The following is a 16539-nucleotide window of genomic DNA, read 5'->3' on the forward strand; positions in this document are numbered from 1 at the left end:
TTTTAGCCGAGACGGGGTTTCACCATTGTTGGCCAGGCTGGTCTGGAACTCCTGACCTCAAGTGATCCGCCCGCCTCGTCCTCCCAAGAAGGCCCAATTCAAATGGCCCTCCTCTTTGAATCCTTTCCCAACATATTGTTCTCTGCATTCACCGAGTTCCCGTCTCACCGGATTCTCATGGTCTCGGAGGTTCTCACGGTCTTCTCGATTGCACTGGGAAGACAGTGGCTAAGTTCCCACCATCTAGCCTGGTGCTTGGCACACAGGAGGCCCTCATGAATCACGAACTGAAGGGAAAAGGTGGAAATGGGACATCATAGGGCCAGAAGGGACACAAGCGAGCTCGCTCTCTCTCTCTTCCTGAGAGTTGGCAGTTGAGGAAACCCAGCCTACTTGGGATGCAACGGCCCTGGACCACGCGGGTCGTGCAGGGGCGTGACCGCTTAAAAAGGCGGGTGGCTGAGCGGGCGCTGATTGGTCACCTAGCGGCTCACGCCGACCAAGGCCTTGTCAGAAGGCTTGAGGCCGAGCTCACGCTGTGCAAGACGACAGGGCCCTTCCCAAGGCGCGCGTGCGCACGGCCACTTGCACCCTGCCCTTTCAACCCCGTCGTCTCGTGCCCAGCACACCTTGGCTGGAACTGGTAGGGGCGTGGCCTGGCCTCAGGAACGCACTCTTGCTCTGCTCCTCACGCTTCGCGCAGGATCCTCGCGCCGGGAGGATTCGCACCCAACCCCAAGCCTGGTTGGGAACGTGGTGTCCGAGACCGTCTGGGATCCCCGCGCGCACGGCCGGCTTCCCGGGACCCGCGCGAGACGCTGTCTGATCGGGCTCCCTAGAGTGGGGCCCGGAGAAACCAGAACGGCGGGGGCAGCCTCACGCCATTTTGCACGCCCTGAGGCGGGTGCTGGAGGCCAAGGGGAATGGGGCGCGGGGCAGGGGGCCTCCCCCAGCACTAGCTGGGCTTAGGGGAACCCGGGATCCCCACAGGAACCTCCCTCGGGGGGGCTCAGGGGAATAGAACATGCTCTGGGTGCAGGGCCACGGGCGACGGAGTTTGGGTTTGAAGCCGGGGGTCCAGGTTCGAGTTTGAGGAACGGAAGACTCTGTTTGTGTTGGAAATCCGGGCTCTCGAGTTCTGATCTGGGATCTCGGGATTTGTGTCTAGGGGTGACTAGTTCTGGAATCTGAAGAGCTTGAGTTTTGTGACTGGAAGCTTTCTCCTTGGAATCCAGAGATCCCAATTTGGGGATCTGGAAGTCTTAGTTCTGAGTTATGATGTAACATTTTGAGAGTCTGGAGCCTGATTTGGGGCAACTGAAGCCTCAGTATAGATTTAGGGCCTAAATCCCAATGTAGAGTAAAGCTTTAGGATCTGGAGTCGCAGTTTGAGTCTTTAGAAGCACGTTTTAGGACCTGGAGTGCCCACATTGAGTATGGGAGCTCCAGTTTTAGGGTCTGGGGTTTCAGAGTAGGACCCACATTCGAGATCTCAGTTTTAGGGTTGGGGCCACAATTTGAGGGACAGTTTGGACGTCTAAGAGGTCAATCTGGAGGAGTGAGATTTGTTTCATAGGGGCCTGGATTTCTTATCTTAGGATATAGGTTCATAGTGTTACAGCTTGCAGTCTGTAATCTTAGTATTAGGATCATATTTGAAGATCAGAAGTTGACAGTTTGAGGGTCTGGGGTAGCTCAGTATTAGAATTTAGGGTTTGTAGGTTTGGGAGGGCTCCTTTTTTTTTGTTTTTGAGACAAGGTCTCACTTTGTCACCCAGGCTGGAGTGTAGTAGTGCGATTTTAGCTCACTGCAGCCTTGACCTCCTGGGCTCAAACCATCCCCCCACCTCAGCCTCCCAAGTAGCTGGGACTACAAGCATGTGCCACTATGCCCAGGTAATTTTTTTTTTTTTTTTGTAGAGGTGGAGTTTTGTCATATTGCCAGGCTGGTCTCAAACTCCTGAGATCAAGCAATCCTCCTGCCTTGGCCTCCCAAAGTGCTAGGATTACAGGCGTGAGCCACTGTACCTGGCTTTGGGAGGGCTCCAAAGTGAGGATTTAGGTCCTCATTTTGGGACTCTAAAGTATTAGTTTTAGTGCCTTTTTAGAGGTTTAGGGGTTTGTTTTTGTTTTTGTTTTTGTTTTTTGAGACACAGTCTCACTCTGTTGTCCAGGCTGGAGTGCAGTGGCTTAATCCTGGCTCAGTGCAACCTCCGCCTCCCAGGTTCAAGTGATTCTCCTGCCTCAGCCTCCCAAGTAGCTGGGATTACAGTCGTGCACCACCACGCCCGGCTAATTTTTGTATTTTTAGTAGAGATGGGGTTTCACCATGTTGGCCAGGCTGGTCTCAAACTCCTGACCTCGAGTGATTTGCCTGCCTCGGCCTCCCAGAATGCTGGGATTACAGGTGTGAGCTACCACTTCTGGCCAAGGTTTAGCTGTTTAATTTGGGTCTTTGGGCCCATAATTTGTTGGGGCTAGGGACTCTTATTTTGGGATCTCTGGGTGCTCAAAGAAGCATGATAGGGAAGATGAAGGGTGCCCATCAGGGTTCCTGCCCATCCTTCCTGCAATCCCAGAGGTCACTAATCATTCTTTTTCCTTCTTTGCAGATGTTTGGTTCCAGCAGATACTTGGGTTCCTCTGAACAGCCCAGAGCTAATTCACTGGGTCCCAGTGACAGGTAAGGGCTTGCCCCATCTCCCTTATAGCCCCAGCCACTCTCATTGAATAATAATAACAAAAACATTTGCTGAGCATTTACCGTTTGCTAGACTCTTTGCCAAACCTTTTGTTTGTATGATAACTGTTAATCCATACAACAATCTCATGAGGAAGTTGTGTACAAAGATGCCTACCATTTTCCAGATGAGAGTACTCTGCGGTGATCGGCAAAGATCATTTCTTATTTATTTATTTATTTACTTATTTTTGAGACAGGGTTTCACTCCTGTTGCCCAGGCTGGAGTGCAGTGTTGCGATCCCAGCTCACTGCAACCTCCGCCTCCTGAACTCAAGTGATTCTCCTGCCTCAGCCTCCCCAGTAGCTGGGACTACAGGCGCATGCCTCCATGCCTGGCTAATTTTTGTATTTTTTGTAAAGATAGGGTTTTGCCATTTTCCCCAGGCTAGTCTTCAACTCCTGGCTTCAAGTGATCTACCTGTCTCAGCCTCCCAAAGTGCTGGGATTACAGGTGTAAGCCACCATGCCCAGCCCATTTCTTTTTTTATTTTTAGGGCAAAGATAACTTCTAAGGTCCTTGCAGCCTGTGACATTCTGAGTTTGTTTGTTTTCAGAGTTAGGGTATCACTCTGTTGCCCACGCTAGAGTGCAGTGGTGGCATCATAGCTCACTATAGCCTCGGACTCCTGGGTTTGAGCCTGGGCTTGATCCTCCTGCTTCAGCCTTCCGAACAGCTAAGATTACAGGCACATGCCACCACACCCAGCCAGTTTTTCTATTTGTTGTAGTGACAGGGTCTTGCTATGTTGCATAGGCCTGTCTTGAACTTCTGGCCTCAAGTGATCCTCCTGTCTTATCTTCCCAAAGTGCTGGAATTACTAAGCCACCACGCCCAACTGACATTCTGAGTGTCTTTCTTTCTTTCCTTTTTTTTAAGACAGAGTCTAACTCTGATGCCCAGGCTGTAGAGTGCAGTGGCGCGATCTTGGTTCACTGCAACCTCTGCCTCCCAGGCTCAAGCGATTCTCCTGCCTCAGCCTCCCAAGTAGCTGGGATTACAGGTGCCCGCCACTATGCTCAGCTAATTTTTTTGTGTGTATTTTTAGTAGAGACAGGGTCTCACTGTGTTGGCCAGGCTGGTCTTGGACTCCTGACCTCGTGATCCGCCCGCTGGAGTGCAGTGGCGTCATCTGGGCTCACTGCAAGCTCAACCTCCTGGATTCACGCAATTCTTCTGCCTCAGCCTCCTGAGTAGCTGGGACTACAGGCGCCCGCCACCATGCCTGGCTAATTTTTTATATTTTTTTTAGTAGAGATGGGGTTTCACCATGTTAGCCAGGATGGTCTCGATCTCCTGACCTCGTGATCCGCCCGCCTCAGCCTCCCAAAGTGCTGGGATTACAGGCGTGAGCCACTGCGCCCAGCCTTTTTTTTTTTTTTTTGAGATGGAGTTTCACTCTTGCTGCCCAGGCTGGAGTGCAATGGCATGAACTCGGCTCTCTGCAACCTCCGCCTCCCGGGTTCAAGCGATTCTCCTGCCTCAGCCTCCCGAGTAGCTGAGACTACAGGCGCATGCCACCACGCCCAGCGAATTTTTGTATTTTTAGTAGAGATAGGGTTTCACCCTGTTGTTCAGGCTGGTCTCGAACTCCTGATCTCAGGTGATTCACCCGCCTCGGCCTCCCAAAGTGCTAGGATTACAGGTGTGAGTCAGCAAGCCTGGCCTCTTTCCTTTTTTTTTTTTTTTGAAACAAGGTCTTGCTCTGTCACCTAGGCTGGAATGTGGAATGCAGTGGTGCAATCCCAGCTGACTGCAGCCTCGACCTTCTGGGCTCAAACAATCTTCCCATCTCAGCCCCCTGAGTAGCTGGGACCATAGGCGTGCACCATCACGCCTGGCTAATTTTTGTATTTTTCGTAGAAATGGGTTTTTGCCATGTTGCCGAGGCTGGTCTCAAACTCCTGGGATCCAGTGATCCACCGAGCCTCCCAAAGTGCTGGGGTTACAGGCCTGGCTCTTTCTTTTTAGACAGGGTCTTGCTCTGTTCCCCAGGCTGGAGTGCAGTGACACGATCACAGTTTACTGCAGCTTTGACCTCCCAAACTGAAGCAGTCCTCCCACATCAGCCTCCCAAGTATGCAGGACCACAGGCACACGCCACTATGCCCAACTAATTAAAAAACAAAAAATTGGCCAGGTGTGGTGGCTCACACCTATAATCTCAGCACTTTGGGAGGCCAAGGTGGGTTGATCACTTGAGGTCAGGAGTTTGAGTCCAGCCTGGCCAACATGGTGAAACTCCATCTCTACTAAAAATACAAAAATTAGCTGGGCATGATATAATCCCAGCTACTTGGGAGGCTGAGACAGGAGAATCGCTTGAACCCAGGAGGCAGAGGTTGCAGTGAGCCGAGATCGCGCCATTGCACTCCAGCCTGGGCAACGAGTGAAACTCTGTCTCAAAAAAAAAAAAAAAAATTGTGGACAGGGTCTCACTATGCTGCCTACACTGGTCTGAAACTCCTAGGCTCAAGTGATCTTCCTGCCTCAGCCTCCAAAAGTGCTGGGATTACAGGCGTGAGCCACCATGTCTTTACTTCCTTTCTTTTATTCACGCATTCATTCATCCATCAAGCACTTACCAAGTGTAATGAATCTTATAGAGGGAATTTTCACAGCAGATTGGAGGTTGGATCAGATTTCTCCCTCCCTCCAAAGTCTGGATAAAGAAAAAATAAGGCCAAGTTCATATTAACCCCTACCATCTCCCCCAGTGACTTTCCATCCAACTATCTCTTCATTAACTCCAAAATTAAGCATCTACGGGGTTATGTCCTGATAAACCCATCATAAACTGAAAATATTGTATGTCAAAAATGCATGGTTGATGGCTCAGGCCTGTAATCCCAACACTTGGCGAAGCCAAGGTGGGCTGATCACTTGAAGTCAGGAGTTTGAGACCAGCCTGGCCAACAGGGCAAAACCCCATCTCTACTAAAGATACAAAATTTAGCCAGGCATGGTGGTGTGTGCCGGTAATCCCAGCTACTCAGGTGGCTGAAGCAGGAGAATCACTTGAACCTGGGAGGCGGAGGTTGCAGTGAGCCAAGATCGCGCCGCTGCGCTCCAGCAACAGAGCAAGACTCAGTCTAAAAAAAGAAAAAAAAGCATAGCTGATTGGGAGCTGTGGCCCAGTGTTGCTGCCCAGCACAGTAAGAGAAGTATGGCTTCTACTGAATTTGTATGGCTTTCACACCATCGTAAAGTCGAAAAATGTTAAGTCCGACTGTTGTAAGACGAGGACTGTGTGCTTTGTTTAGGTTCTCTACCTAGATACTATGCTCAGAAGAAGCACCATGAAGAAAATGAAGAATGCCTATCCTGCTGCCCATTCCTCCTGGAATTTTAGAGTTGCCCACAATTCATACTTTCATCCCCCTTTCTAGATATGGGGGTCCTTGTATTGATAAAGACTGTTAGTTGCGAAGAACAGAAACCTAGCAAAAACTGGCTTAAGCATAAAAAGGGATTTATTGGATCATTTAAACAAAAAATTCAGGGATGTCGGCCTTGGCTGGTTCCAGGATGGAGGTTAAATGATGTTGCCGGGAATCTGCGTCTCTTGGCTCTGGTATTGTCTGTGTTGGCTTCTGTCTCAAGCAGGTTCTCCCTTTGCTTTATTTATATATTTTATCTTATTGTTTGTTTGTTTGAGATGGAGTCTTGCTCTGTCGCCCAGACTGGAGTGCAGTGGCGTGATAGCTCAGCGCAACCTCTGCCTCCTGGGTTCAAGGGATTCTCCTGCCTCAGCCTCCCGAGTAGCTGAGATTACAGACATGTGCTACCAGGCCTGGCTAATTTTCTCATAGTTTTAGTGAAAACGGGGTTTCACCATGTTGGTCAGGCTGGTCTCGAACTCCTGACCTCAAATGATCTGCCTGCCTCAACCTCCCAAAGTGCTGGGATTACAGGCATGAGTCATTGTGCCCAGCTGCAGGTTGTCCCTTTGGAAGGGCAAGATGGTTCCCAGCAGTTCCAGGTCTATATCTTGCCAACTCCATATACCCAGAAGAGAAAACATCTTTCTAAGATTGATTGACTCTGATTGGCCAAACCTAGGATTACCACTGCAACCCTGAACCAATCACTGTGACTATTCTTGGCAGGACCTTGGTTTTGTGCTCCCTAGTGGAAGGGGAAGATAAGGTCAACCCCTCCGAACCACATGGACTGAGAATGGAGGAGAAATGGTTGCTCAAAGGAAAACTGAGGTACTGTTAACAGAAAAGGGGGGATTGGATGTTGGCCAAGCAAAAACATAGCCCATTGTTCAACACCTCTTACCCCTAAAATCATTCTGACAAATGACTGTACACACATGCTTTCTTTCTTCCTTTTTTTTTTTTGAGACAGAGCTTTGCTCTTGTTGCCCAAGCTGGAGTGCAGTGGCACAATCTCGGCTCACTGTAACCTCTGCCTCTAGGGTTTAAGTGATTCTCCTGCCTCAACCTCCCGAGTAGCTGGGATTACAGGCACGTGCCACCACGGCCAGCTAATTTTTTGTATTTTTAGTAGAAACAGGGTTTCACCATGTTAGTCAGGCTGGTCTTGAACTCCTGACCGCAGGTGATCTGCCTGCCTTGGCCTCCCAAGGTGCTGGGATACAGGCGTGAGCCACTGCACCTGGCCCCACACGCTTTCTTGAACTAACATTTCATGAACACTCCCTATGTACCAGGCACTATACGAAACACCTTCCAGATAAGATCAAGGTTTTCCTAGCCACCTCCATTTTGTAAAGGAGGAAGAAACAGGCACAGAGAAGTGAAAGCAGTTGCCCAAAGTCACACAGCAAGTGGAGGAACTAGGATTTGAATCCCAGTCTTTCTGCTTCAAAAACTGGAGCTTATATATCAACCTTTATGCCACCTCCTGGGACTGTCCCCTGCTTTTTCCCACTTTGGGGCAGCTCTTACTCTTACATCCCTACACACTATTAAAACAAATGAAGGCCGGGCACGGAGGCTCACGCCTGTAATCCCAAAACTTTGGGAGGCCAAGGCGGATAGATCCGAGGTCAGGAGATTGAGACCATCCTGGCCAACATGGTGAAACCCCGTCTCTACTAAAAATACAAAAATTAGCTGGGCATGGTGTTGCGTGCCTGTAGTCCTAGCTACTGGGGAGGCTGAGGCAGGAGAATCGCTTGAACCCAGGAGACGGAGGTTGCAGTGAGCCGAGATCGTGCCACTGTACTCCAGCCTGGGCAACAAGGCGAGACTCCATCTCAATAATAATAATAATAATAATAATAATAATAACAACAATGATAATAAAGTAACTAGGGTATGTTCAGGTTGATTAGCTCAGGGAAAAGGAAACTTGAGAATTAGGTTCATATGCCACTTTAGAAGTCTGAGCAGCTATCCCAAGACCTCTCAGTATTCATTAATTCAATAATTCTTTATTGAGCACCCACTAAGTGTTAGGCATTATTCCAGGACTTAAGGGATATAACCAGCGCAGCATTATGGCTTCTGTGGGCCCTATACAATTTTACCTTCTTGATCCCCTTCTTCCATAGAAAAATATTAACGCTGGGTGCGGTGGCTCACGCCTGTAATCCCAGCACTTTAGGAGGCCAAGGCGGGCAGATCACGAGGTCAGGAGTTCGAGACCAGTCTGGCCAACATGGTGAAACCCCGTCTCTACTAAAAATACAAAAATTGGGAGGCATGGTGGCGGGCACCTGCAATCCCAGCTACTTGGGTTGCTGATGCAGAAGAATCGCTTGAATCTGGGAGGCGGAGGTTTCAGTGAGCCGAGATCGCACCACTGTACTCCAGCCTGGACAAGAGCGAGACTCTGTCTCGGGGGAAAAAAAAAAGAAAAATATTAACAATTGTGGTTTATGATAGTATTGATATGAAGACAAGTATACTACAGATGGGGTGATATTTATTTTTTGTTCTAATTTAAAAGGAATTAGAATATTTTCATGAGCCCCTAAAAGTATCATGGGTTCCAAGCACTGTGCTTTCTGCATTTTATGGATAAATCAGCCTGGGATATAGCAATAAATAAGACAAAAATTCTTGCCCTGTGGCGTGTGCCTGTAATCCCAGCTACTTGAGAGGCTGAGGTAGGAGAATCACTCTAGCCCAGGAGGTGGAGGTTGCGGTGAGCCAAGAGCCTGCCACTGCACTCCAGCCTGGGCAACAGAGCAAAACTCTGCCTCAAAAACCAACCAACCAACCAACCAATTCTTGCCCTCATGGAGTTCATATTTATAATTAATAAATTAATGAAAGAAATAAGATTTCACAGCCTGTACAATATAGAGAGACCCCGTCTCCAAAAAAGAATTTATTTTAAAATTTATTTTATTTTATTTATTATTTATTTATTTATTTTTTGAGACGGAGCTTTTGCTCTTGTTGCCCAGGCTGGAGTGCAATGGCATGATCTCGGTTGCTCACTGCAACCTCCACCTCCTGGGTTCAAGTGATTCTCCTGCCTCAGCCTCCCAAGTAGCTGAGATTACAGGCACCTGCCACCACACCTGGCTAATTTTTGTATTTTTAGTAGAGACAAGATTTCACCATGTTGATCAGACTGGTCTTGAACTCCTGACCTCAGGTGATCCACCTGCCTTGGCCTCCCAAAGTGCTGGGATTACAGGCGTGAGCCACCACGCCCAGCTTAAAATATATTTTTAAAAGTTTTTTGTAGATGCAGGGTCTCACTATGTTGCCCAGGCTGGACTTAAACTCCTGGGGTCAAGGGACCATCCTGCCTTGGCCTCTGAAGTGCTGGGATTACAGGTGTGAGCCACTGCACCCAGCCTTGTCTCTACAAAAAAATTTTAAAAATAGCCTGGCATGGTGGTGCATGCCTAAAGTCCCAGCTACTCGGGAGACTGAAGCAGAAGGATTGCTGGAGCCCAGGAGTTTGAGGTTACAATGAGCTATGATTGTGCTATTACATGTGAGCCTGGGTGACAGAGCAACTCGTTGTCTCTTTAAAAACAAACAAGCAGGCCAGGCGCGGTGGCTCACGCCTGTAATCCTAGCACTTTGGGAGGCCGAGGCGGACAGATCATGAGGTCAGGAGATTGAGACCATCCTGGCTAACACGGTGAAACCCCGTCTCTACTAAAAATACAAAAAATTAGCCAGGCGTGGTGGCAGGCACCTGTAGTCCCAGCTACTTGGGAGACTGAGGCAGGAGAACGTGAGGGTGAGGCTGAGGAGGTGTAATCCCGGGAGGCGGAGTTTGCAGAAGCTGAGATCGCGCCACTGCACTCCAGCCTGGGTGACAGAGCAAGACTCTGTCTCAAAACAAACAAACAAAACAAAACAACAACAACAACCAGGGCAACAGAACATTCCAAACAGAGAAGGCAGAAATAAAATTGGCAGTTTAGAGAAACAGAAAGAAAACCTATGTGACTGGAGCTGACCTGTTCCCTGAAAACCCAGAGGGCACAGCTGGGATTAGTGGACGCAAATATACAGATTGTGAGGGAAGAAATTGGCTAAAACCCGAACCATCCAGCAAAGAAAAGAGGCAGCTCTGGGAGGTGGTACCTGGCTCCTGGAGGCCCCTGAGAGCGGAGCCCAGGTTGTACTTCTTCAGGACTACTGCCCAGACACTGGGGATGCCAAGACATTGGGATTCCCATCCACTCAGTTGCTCCCTTTCTAACCTCTGTGTTTACCCAGAAGGTTCACCTGGTGCTTTGTAAAACCCAGAATAAACACCCAGGGACTATGGTTTATATGAAACCCTCTGAGACAAGGTCAAATAACACCTTGAACTTTATAAGTAGACCTGGACACTTTTTCTTCCTTGCTTCCTGAGTTGTTTCTTGTCGGGTCTGCCAAGGGCCCCTCTAGAACACATGGGAAATAATGTGATATATATATATTTATTTATTTATCAGGGCTAGACAGGAGTTTACGCTCAGCCTACTCAATTTATCTCGAAGGATAGAACCCCAGCACCCCCTTGGCTCAAAGTTATGGTTTCTACCAGGAGGTAACTTGGGGACTCATCAGTGATTTTTTTTCTTTTTTTGAGACAGAGTTTTGTTCTGTTGCCCAGGTTGGAGTGCAGTGGTGCGATCTTGGCTCACTGCAACCTGTGCCTCCTAGGCTCAAGCAATTCTCCTGCCTCAGCCTCCCGAGTAGCTGGGATTACAGGCACGTGCCACCACACCTGGCTGATTTTTGTATTTTTAGTAGGAACAGGGTTTCGCCATGTTGGCCAGGCTGGCCTTGAACTCCTGGGCCCAAGTCATCTGCCCACTTCAGCTTCCCAAAGTGCTGGGATTACAGGTGTGAGCCACCATGCCCGGCCAACTTTTTATTTTTTCATAAAGGCGAGGTCTCACTTTTTTGCTCAGGCTGGTCTTGAACTCCTGAGCTCAAGTGATCCTCCCACCCTGACCTCCCAAAGTGCTGGGATTACACATGTGAGCCACCACACTCAGTCAAAAGCAAAGCATGGCCTCTTCATGTATTGGTGACACCACACTTGCCACTTAGCATTTAGATCAATTTCCTTTTACAAGCTTCTTATTTTTACTTTTTTTTTTTTTTTTTTTTTTGAGACAGTCTGGCTCTGTCACCCACAATCTCAGCTCACTGCAGCTTCCGCCTCTCAGGTTCAAGCAATTCTCGTGCCTCAGCCTCCTGAGTAGCTGGGATTATAGGCATCATGTCCAGCTAATTTTTGTATTTTTAGTAGAGATGGGTTTTTGCCATGTTGGCCAGGCTGGTCTTGAACTCCTGACCTCAAGTGATCAGCCCACCTCAGCCTCCCAAAGTGCTGGGATGACAGGTGTGAGTCACCATGCCCGGCCTCCTTTTACAAGTTTCCATAACACCAAGCAACACTTTTTTCTTTATCACGGCTAGCTTCATAGACATATGACCTGGGCAGTCACATAGGGCCCTGTGCTTAGGATGGTCCAATGCTTGGTTTGATGCTCTGCTCTCAGCATCTTTTTTTTGTTTTGTTTTGTTTTTGAGACGGAGTTTTGCTCATGTTGCCCAGGCTGGAGTGCAATGGCGCGATTTCGGCTCACCGCAACCTCTGCCTCCCAGGTTCAAGCTATTCTTCTGCCTCAGCCTCCCTAGTAGCTGGGATTACAGGCATGTGCCACCACACCTGGCTAATTTTGTATTTTTAGTAGAGACAGGGTTTCTCCATGTTGGTCAGGCTGGTCTTGAACTCCTGACCTTTAGTAGAGACAGGGTTTTTCCATGTTGGTCAGGCTGGTCTCAAACTTCCGACCCCAGGTGATCTGCCTGCCTTGGCCTCCCAAAGTGCTGAGATTGCAGACATGAGTCACCACGCCTGGCCTGCTCTCACCACCTTGAAATTCTCAATTTTTGAACAAGAGGCTCCACATTTCCATTTACAATGGCCCCTGAACCCAGTAAATTATGTAGCTTTTTCTGATCTTACTTGCAATTTTGTTTGTGTGACAATTTGATTAATTACTTTAGCCACAACTATACTGTAATCTCCAGAAGAAGGGGCTGTATTTGTTCTTGGTGTTTTTTGTTTTATTTTTCAAGACAGGGTCTCATTCTTTCACCCAGACTAGAGTATAATGGAGTGATCACGGCTCACTGCAACCTCGACCTCCGTGGCTCAAGTGATCCTCCTGCCTCAGCCCCCCAAGTAGCTGGGACTATAGGCACGCGCCACCGGCATGGTGGAGTGCGCTTCTTTTTTTTTTTTCTTTTTTTTTTTGAGACGGAGTCTCGCTCTGTTGCCCAGGCTGGAGTGCAGTGGCGTGATCTCAGCTCACTGCAATCTCTGTCTCCTGGGTTCAAGCTATTCTCCTGCCTCAGCCTCCTGAGTAGCTGGGACTACAGGCGCCCGCCACCACGCCTGGCTAATTTTTCTATTTTTAGTGGAAATGGGGTTTCACCGTATTGGCCAGGCTGGTCTCGAACTCCTAACCTTGTGATCTGCCTGCCTCGGCCTCTCAAAGTGCTGGGATTACAGGCATGAGTCACCGCACCTGGCCGGTGGAGCGCACTTCCACAAAAAATAAAAAAATTAGCCAGCCAGCAATTCTCCTGTCTCAGCCTCCCAAGTCGCTGGGATTACAGGCGCCCACCACCATTCCTGGGTAATTTTTTGTATTTTTAGTAGAGACAGGGTTTTACCATGTTGGCCAGGATGGTCTCGAGCTCCTGAGCTCAAGTGATCCACCCGCCTCAGCTGCCCAAAATGCTAGGATTACAGTCATGAGCCACCGCGCCCAGCCGAGACAACTTATTTCATGTCCTTATTTATTAATTCACTTAGCAAATACACAGTGAGTCATCACAATATGCCAGACCCTGTTCTAGGTGCTAGGGGTACAGTGGTACCCCCGACACAGGTGACAGCCTGGTGAAGTGATCAGAGGTGTGTGAGCACCAGGGTGAGGGGGCCTTAGCAGAGCTACTTCACACATCCTGTGGAATGACAATCAGTTGATGGGAGAGAGACAAAGAAGCAAGGGAGGACACCAGAATGGTCAGCTGGGGCAGGATGCAAATGATAAGCCATATTAGGAACTTTTCTTTTTTGAGATAGGGTCTCACTCTGTCGCCCAGGCTGGAGTGCAGTGGCATGATCTCAGCTCACTGCAACCTCCACCTCCCAGGTTCAAGAGATTCTCCTGCCTCAGCCTCCCCAGTAGCTGGGATTACAGGCGTCTGCCACCACGCCTGGCTAATTTTTGTATTTTTATTATTTATTTATTTATTTATTTTGAGACGGAGTCTTTGTCTCCCAGGCTGGAGTGCAGTGATGCAATCTTGGCTCACTGCAACTTCCACCTCCCGGGTTCGAGGGATTCTCCTGCCTCAGCCTCCCAAAGTGCTGGGATGACAGGCATCAGCCACTGCACCCACCCCACATTAGGACCTTAAACTTGATCCTTAACAATGGGATGGCATGGAGAGGTTTGAAGCAAGAGAGTGATGTGGTCAGATTTGTGTTTCAGAAAGGTCACCCTGACTCTAGCAGACAGTAGGGATGGAAGAGGCCAAATGGCAGGGTTGAGTGAACTATCAGGATGTTAACACATGGACTAGGGCAGGGCTGTGGGGTTGAAGAGAAGGTCATGGAAGAGGAGTGGGTAAGATTTGGTGACTGACTGATTAAGGGCTAAGGGAAAGTAACAAGTACGGGTGATGCCTGGGATTCTGTCCTCGGTGTCCAGGGTGGGGTGCGGGCAGCCCTAAAATGAGTAACACAGACAGGAGGTTTGCGGGTTGGATATGGAATTCAGTTTTGGATGTCCTAACCAAAACCAGCTCCTGTCCCCAAACAGGAATCAGAGGAACCAAAACAAGCTCCTGTCCCCAAACAAGAAGCAGAGGAAAAACCACACTAGCAAGCTGCAAGAGTTGGCACTGCTGCTGCCCATAGCCCTGAAGACGGGGACCCAGAAGCTCACAAAGGTACAGGGACTAGAGGAGAGGGGCCAGATTTGGGACGCAGGTCTTTAAATAGCAGCAAATGGGTCACCCTCTCCTGGGAAACCTGGACAGATCCTTTCAGTGGCAGCATTCAAATGGGAATGGTGCTACTCTGAACGGGAATTTCCGGGAGTCTGTGATCCCATAACTAGGTGCCTGGAGGATCCTTTTTTGCAAAGGAGAGAGGAGAAACCGGGCTGGGGAAATAGAGATAGCACGAAGATCATTTTTCCAGGAATCAAATAGCCATGGGTTTGAGCCCTCTAGCTTCACAGCTACAGAACTCTGGGCAGTTTCTCAGGCTACCCAGACTTTCTTTTTTTCTTTGTTCTTTTTTGTTTTTGAGAGTCCTGAGTAGCTGGGACTACAGGCACAGGCCACCACACCCGGCTAATAGTTTTTTTGTATTTTTAGTAGAGACAGGGTTTCACCATATTGGTCAGGCCGGTCTCAAATTCCTGACCTCAGGTGATCCATCCGCCTTGGCCTCCGAAAGTGCTGGGATTACAGGCGTTAGCCACTGTGGCCAGCCAAATTTATTCTCTTATGGTTCTGGAGTTCAGAAGTCCAATATCAGTCTCAGTGGCTTTTTCACTTGTTCGGTTGTTTTGGGGTTTTTAGGTTTTGTTTTGGGGTTTTTAGGTTTTGTTTTGTTTTGTTTTGTTTTTGAGACAGGATCTCGCTGTCTCACCCAGGCTACAGTGTAGTGGCTGGACCTCAGCTCACTGCAGCCTCTGCTTCCCAGGCTCAAGCAATCCTCCCACCTCAGCCTCCCGAGTAGCTGAGACTACAGGCTCATGCCACACTCGGCTAATTTTTTATAGTTTTGGTAGAGACGAGGTTTTACCATGTTGCCCAGGCTAGTCTCAAACTCCTGACCTCAAGTGATCCGCCCACCTTGGCCTCCCAAAGTTCGGGGATTACAGGCATAAGCCACTGCACCCAGCCAGTCTCACTGGTTTAAAGTCAAGTTGTCAGCAGGGTTGGTTCCTCTTAGAAGCTCTAGAGAGTTTGTTTCCTTTCTTTTTGCCAACTTCTGGGGGCTGCCTGCATTCCTTGACCCATCATGGTCCCTCAAAGCCAGCATGGAAGCATCTTCAAATGTCTTTCCTGTCCTACCGCTTCTGTTGTCACATTGCCTTCCCTGCCTTTGACATTCCTACCTCTGTAAGATTATATGTGATTACACTGGGCCCACCCAGATAAACAGGAATAATCAGGCCATCTCAAGATCCTTAACACAGCGGGCTCAGTAGTTTGGGAGGCCGAGGTGGGTGGATCACCTGAGGTCAGGAGTTTGAGACCAGCCTGGCCAACATGGTGAAACCCCGTCTCTACTAAAAATACAACAAATTAGCCAGGAGTGGTGGCGCGTGCCTATAATCCCAGCTACTCAGGAGGCTGAGGCGGGAGATTTGCTTGAACCTGGGAGGCAGAGGTTGCAGTGATCCGAGATCGCGCCATTGCACCCCAGCCTAGGCAACAGAGCAAGACTCTGTCTCAAAAGAAAAAAAAAAAAAAAGATCCTTAACTCAATCATATCTGCAAAGTCCTTTCTTTCTGCCATACAAGGCAACATATTCATAGGTTCTGGGGACTAGGACATGGACATCTTTGGAACTTTGGGGGGATGCATTATACAGTCCACGATGGTGCTAAAAATATTTGAGGAATGTGAGTTTTTGGCATGCATAGGTGCTGGAATAGCCCTTGGGGAGCCAGAGATGACTATGACACAGTCCCTCCCCTTGAGGAATGGCAGTCTTGTCAGGGGACTGGCGATGTTTCATAAATGACCGGATGGCCACATCTCTTGGAATTCTCCCCAGGCCTCAGCCTACTTATTTACCATGTGTCCTCTGCTGTCTTCAGAACCCCTCTTCTCCCACCTCTTCATCCTTCCCTCAGCTGCATCACGGGGTCCTGCTCCACAGACAACCCGCATCCCGGGGCCGTGGGACATGCTCAGTCCAGTGCTCCGCGCCATAGCGGGAGCTGTGAGAATTGCCTCTCCTGTGTTAGAGACTTGGGGTGCAGCTTTGATTCAGAGTGTCCTTCCTCACCACTCTGGCTGGTGAATTGCCCCCTGCCCCGTCTGATCATGTAGGTTCTCCCTCTGACCATGAACACCCCCAGCGTATCACTGCAATTACTTCCTTGTTTCCGACCTCCTTCAGGTGGAGTTCTGCGAGAGCCATAAAGGAGACATCTCTGTCCCCCTTGCCCACAGGGCCTAGCAAGAGCAGAGAGCAGACAGCAGACAGCAGTAACAACCGTTCCCAACTTACTGAGCGTTCCAGGTGTCAGACCTTGAGTGCTAAGTGTCTTAGATACATTTTTCTCATTTAACTCTCCCGCAAGGC

General features: G+C 49.0%; 1 protein-coding gene across 3 annotated transcripts in view; it reads left to right on the forward strand.

The window, feature by feature from the left end:
• Positions 1–384: 384 nt before the first annotated feature.
• The window catches only part of MEIOSIN (meiosis initiator), a 35830-nt gene continuing 19675 nt past the window's right edge, over positions 385–16539 (forward strand). Inside the window, exons 1-4 of one of the 3 annotated variants that reach the window (XM_055103754.2) lie at positions 385–904; positions 2613–2683; positions 6851–6955; positions 14029–14158. In XM_055103754.2, coding sequence (XP_054959729.1) covers positions 2613–2683; positions 6851–6955; positions 14029–14158 — 306 coding nt within the window. In that variant the 5' untranslated portion in view covers positions 385–904. Of the gene's footprint in view, positions 905–2371; positions 2684–6850; positions 6956–14028; positions 14159–16539 lie in introns of those variants that run through there. The other 2 variants (XM_055103755.2, XM_034944634.3) reach the window with 2 other exon arrangements.

This window comes from Pan paniscus, chromosome 20, assembly GCF_029289425.2.
Source record: "Pan paniscus chromosome 20, NHGRI_mPanPan1-v2.0_pri, whole genome shotgun sequence".
Lineage (NCBI taxonomy): Eukaryota > Metazoa > Chordata > Mammalia > Primates > Hominidae > Pan > Pan paniscus.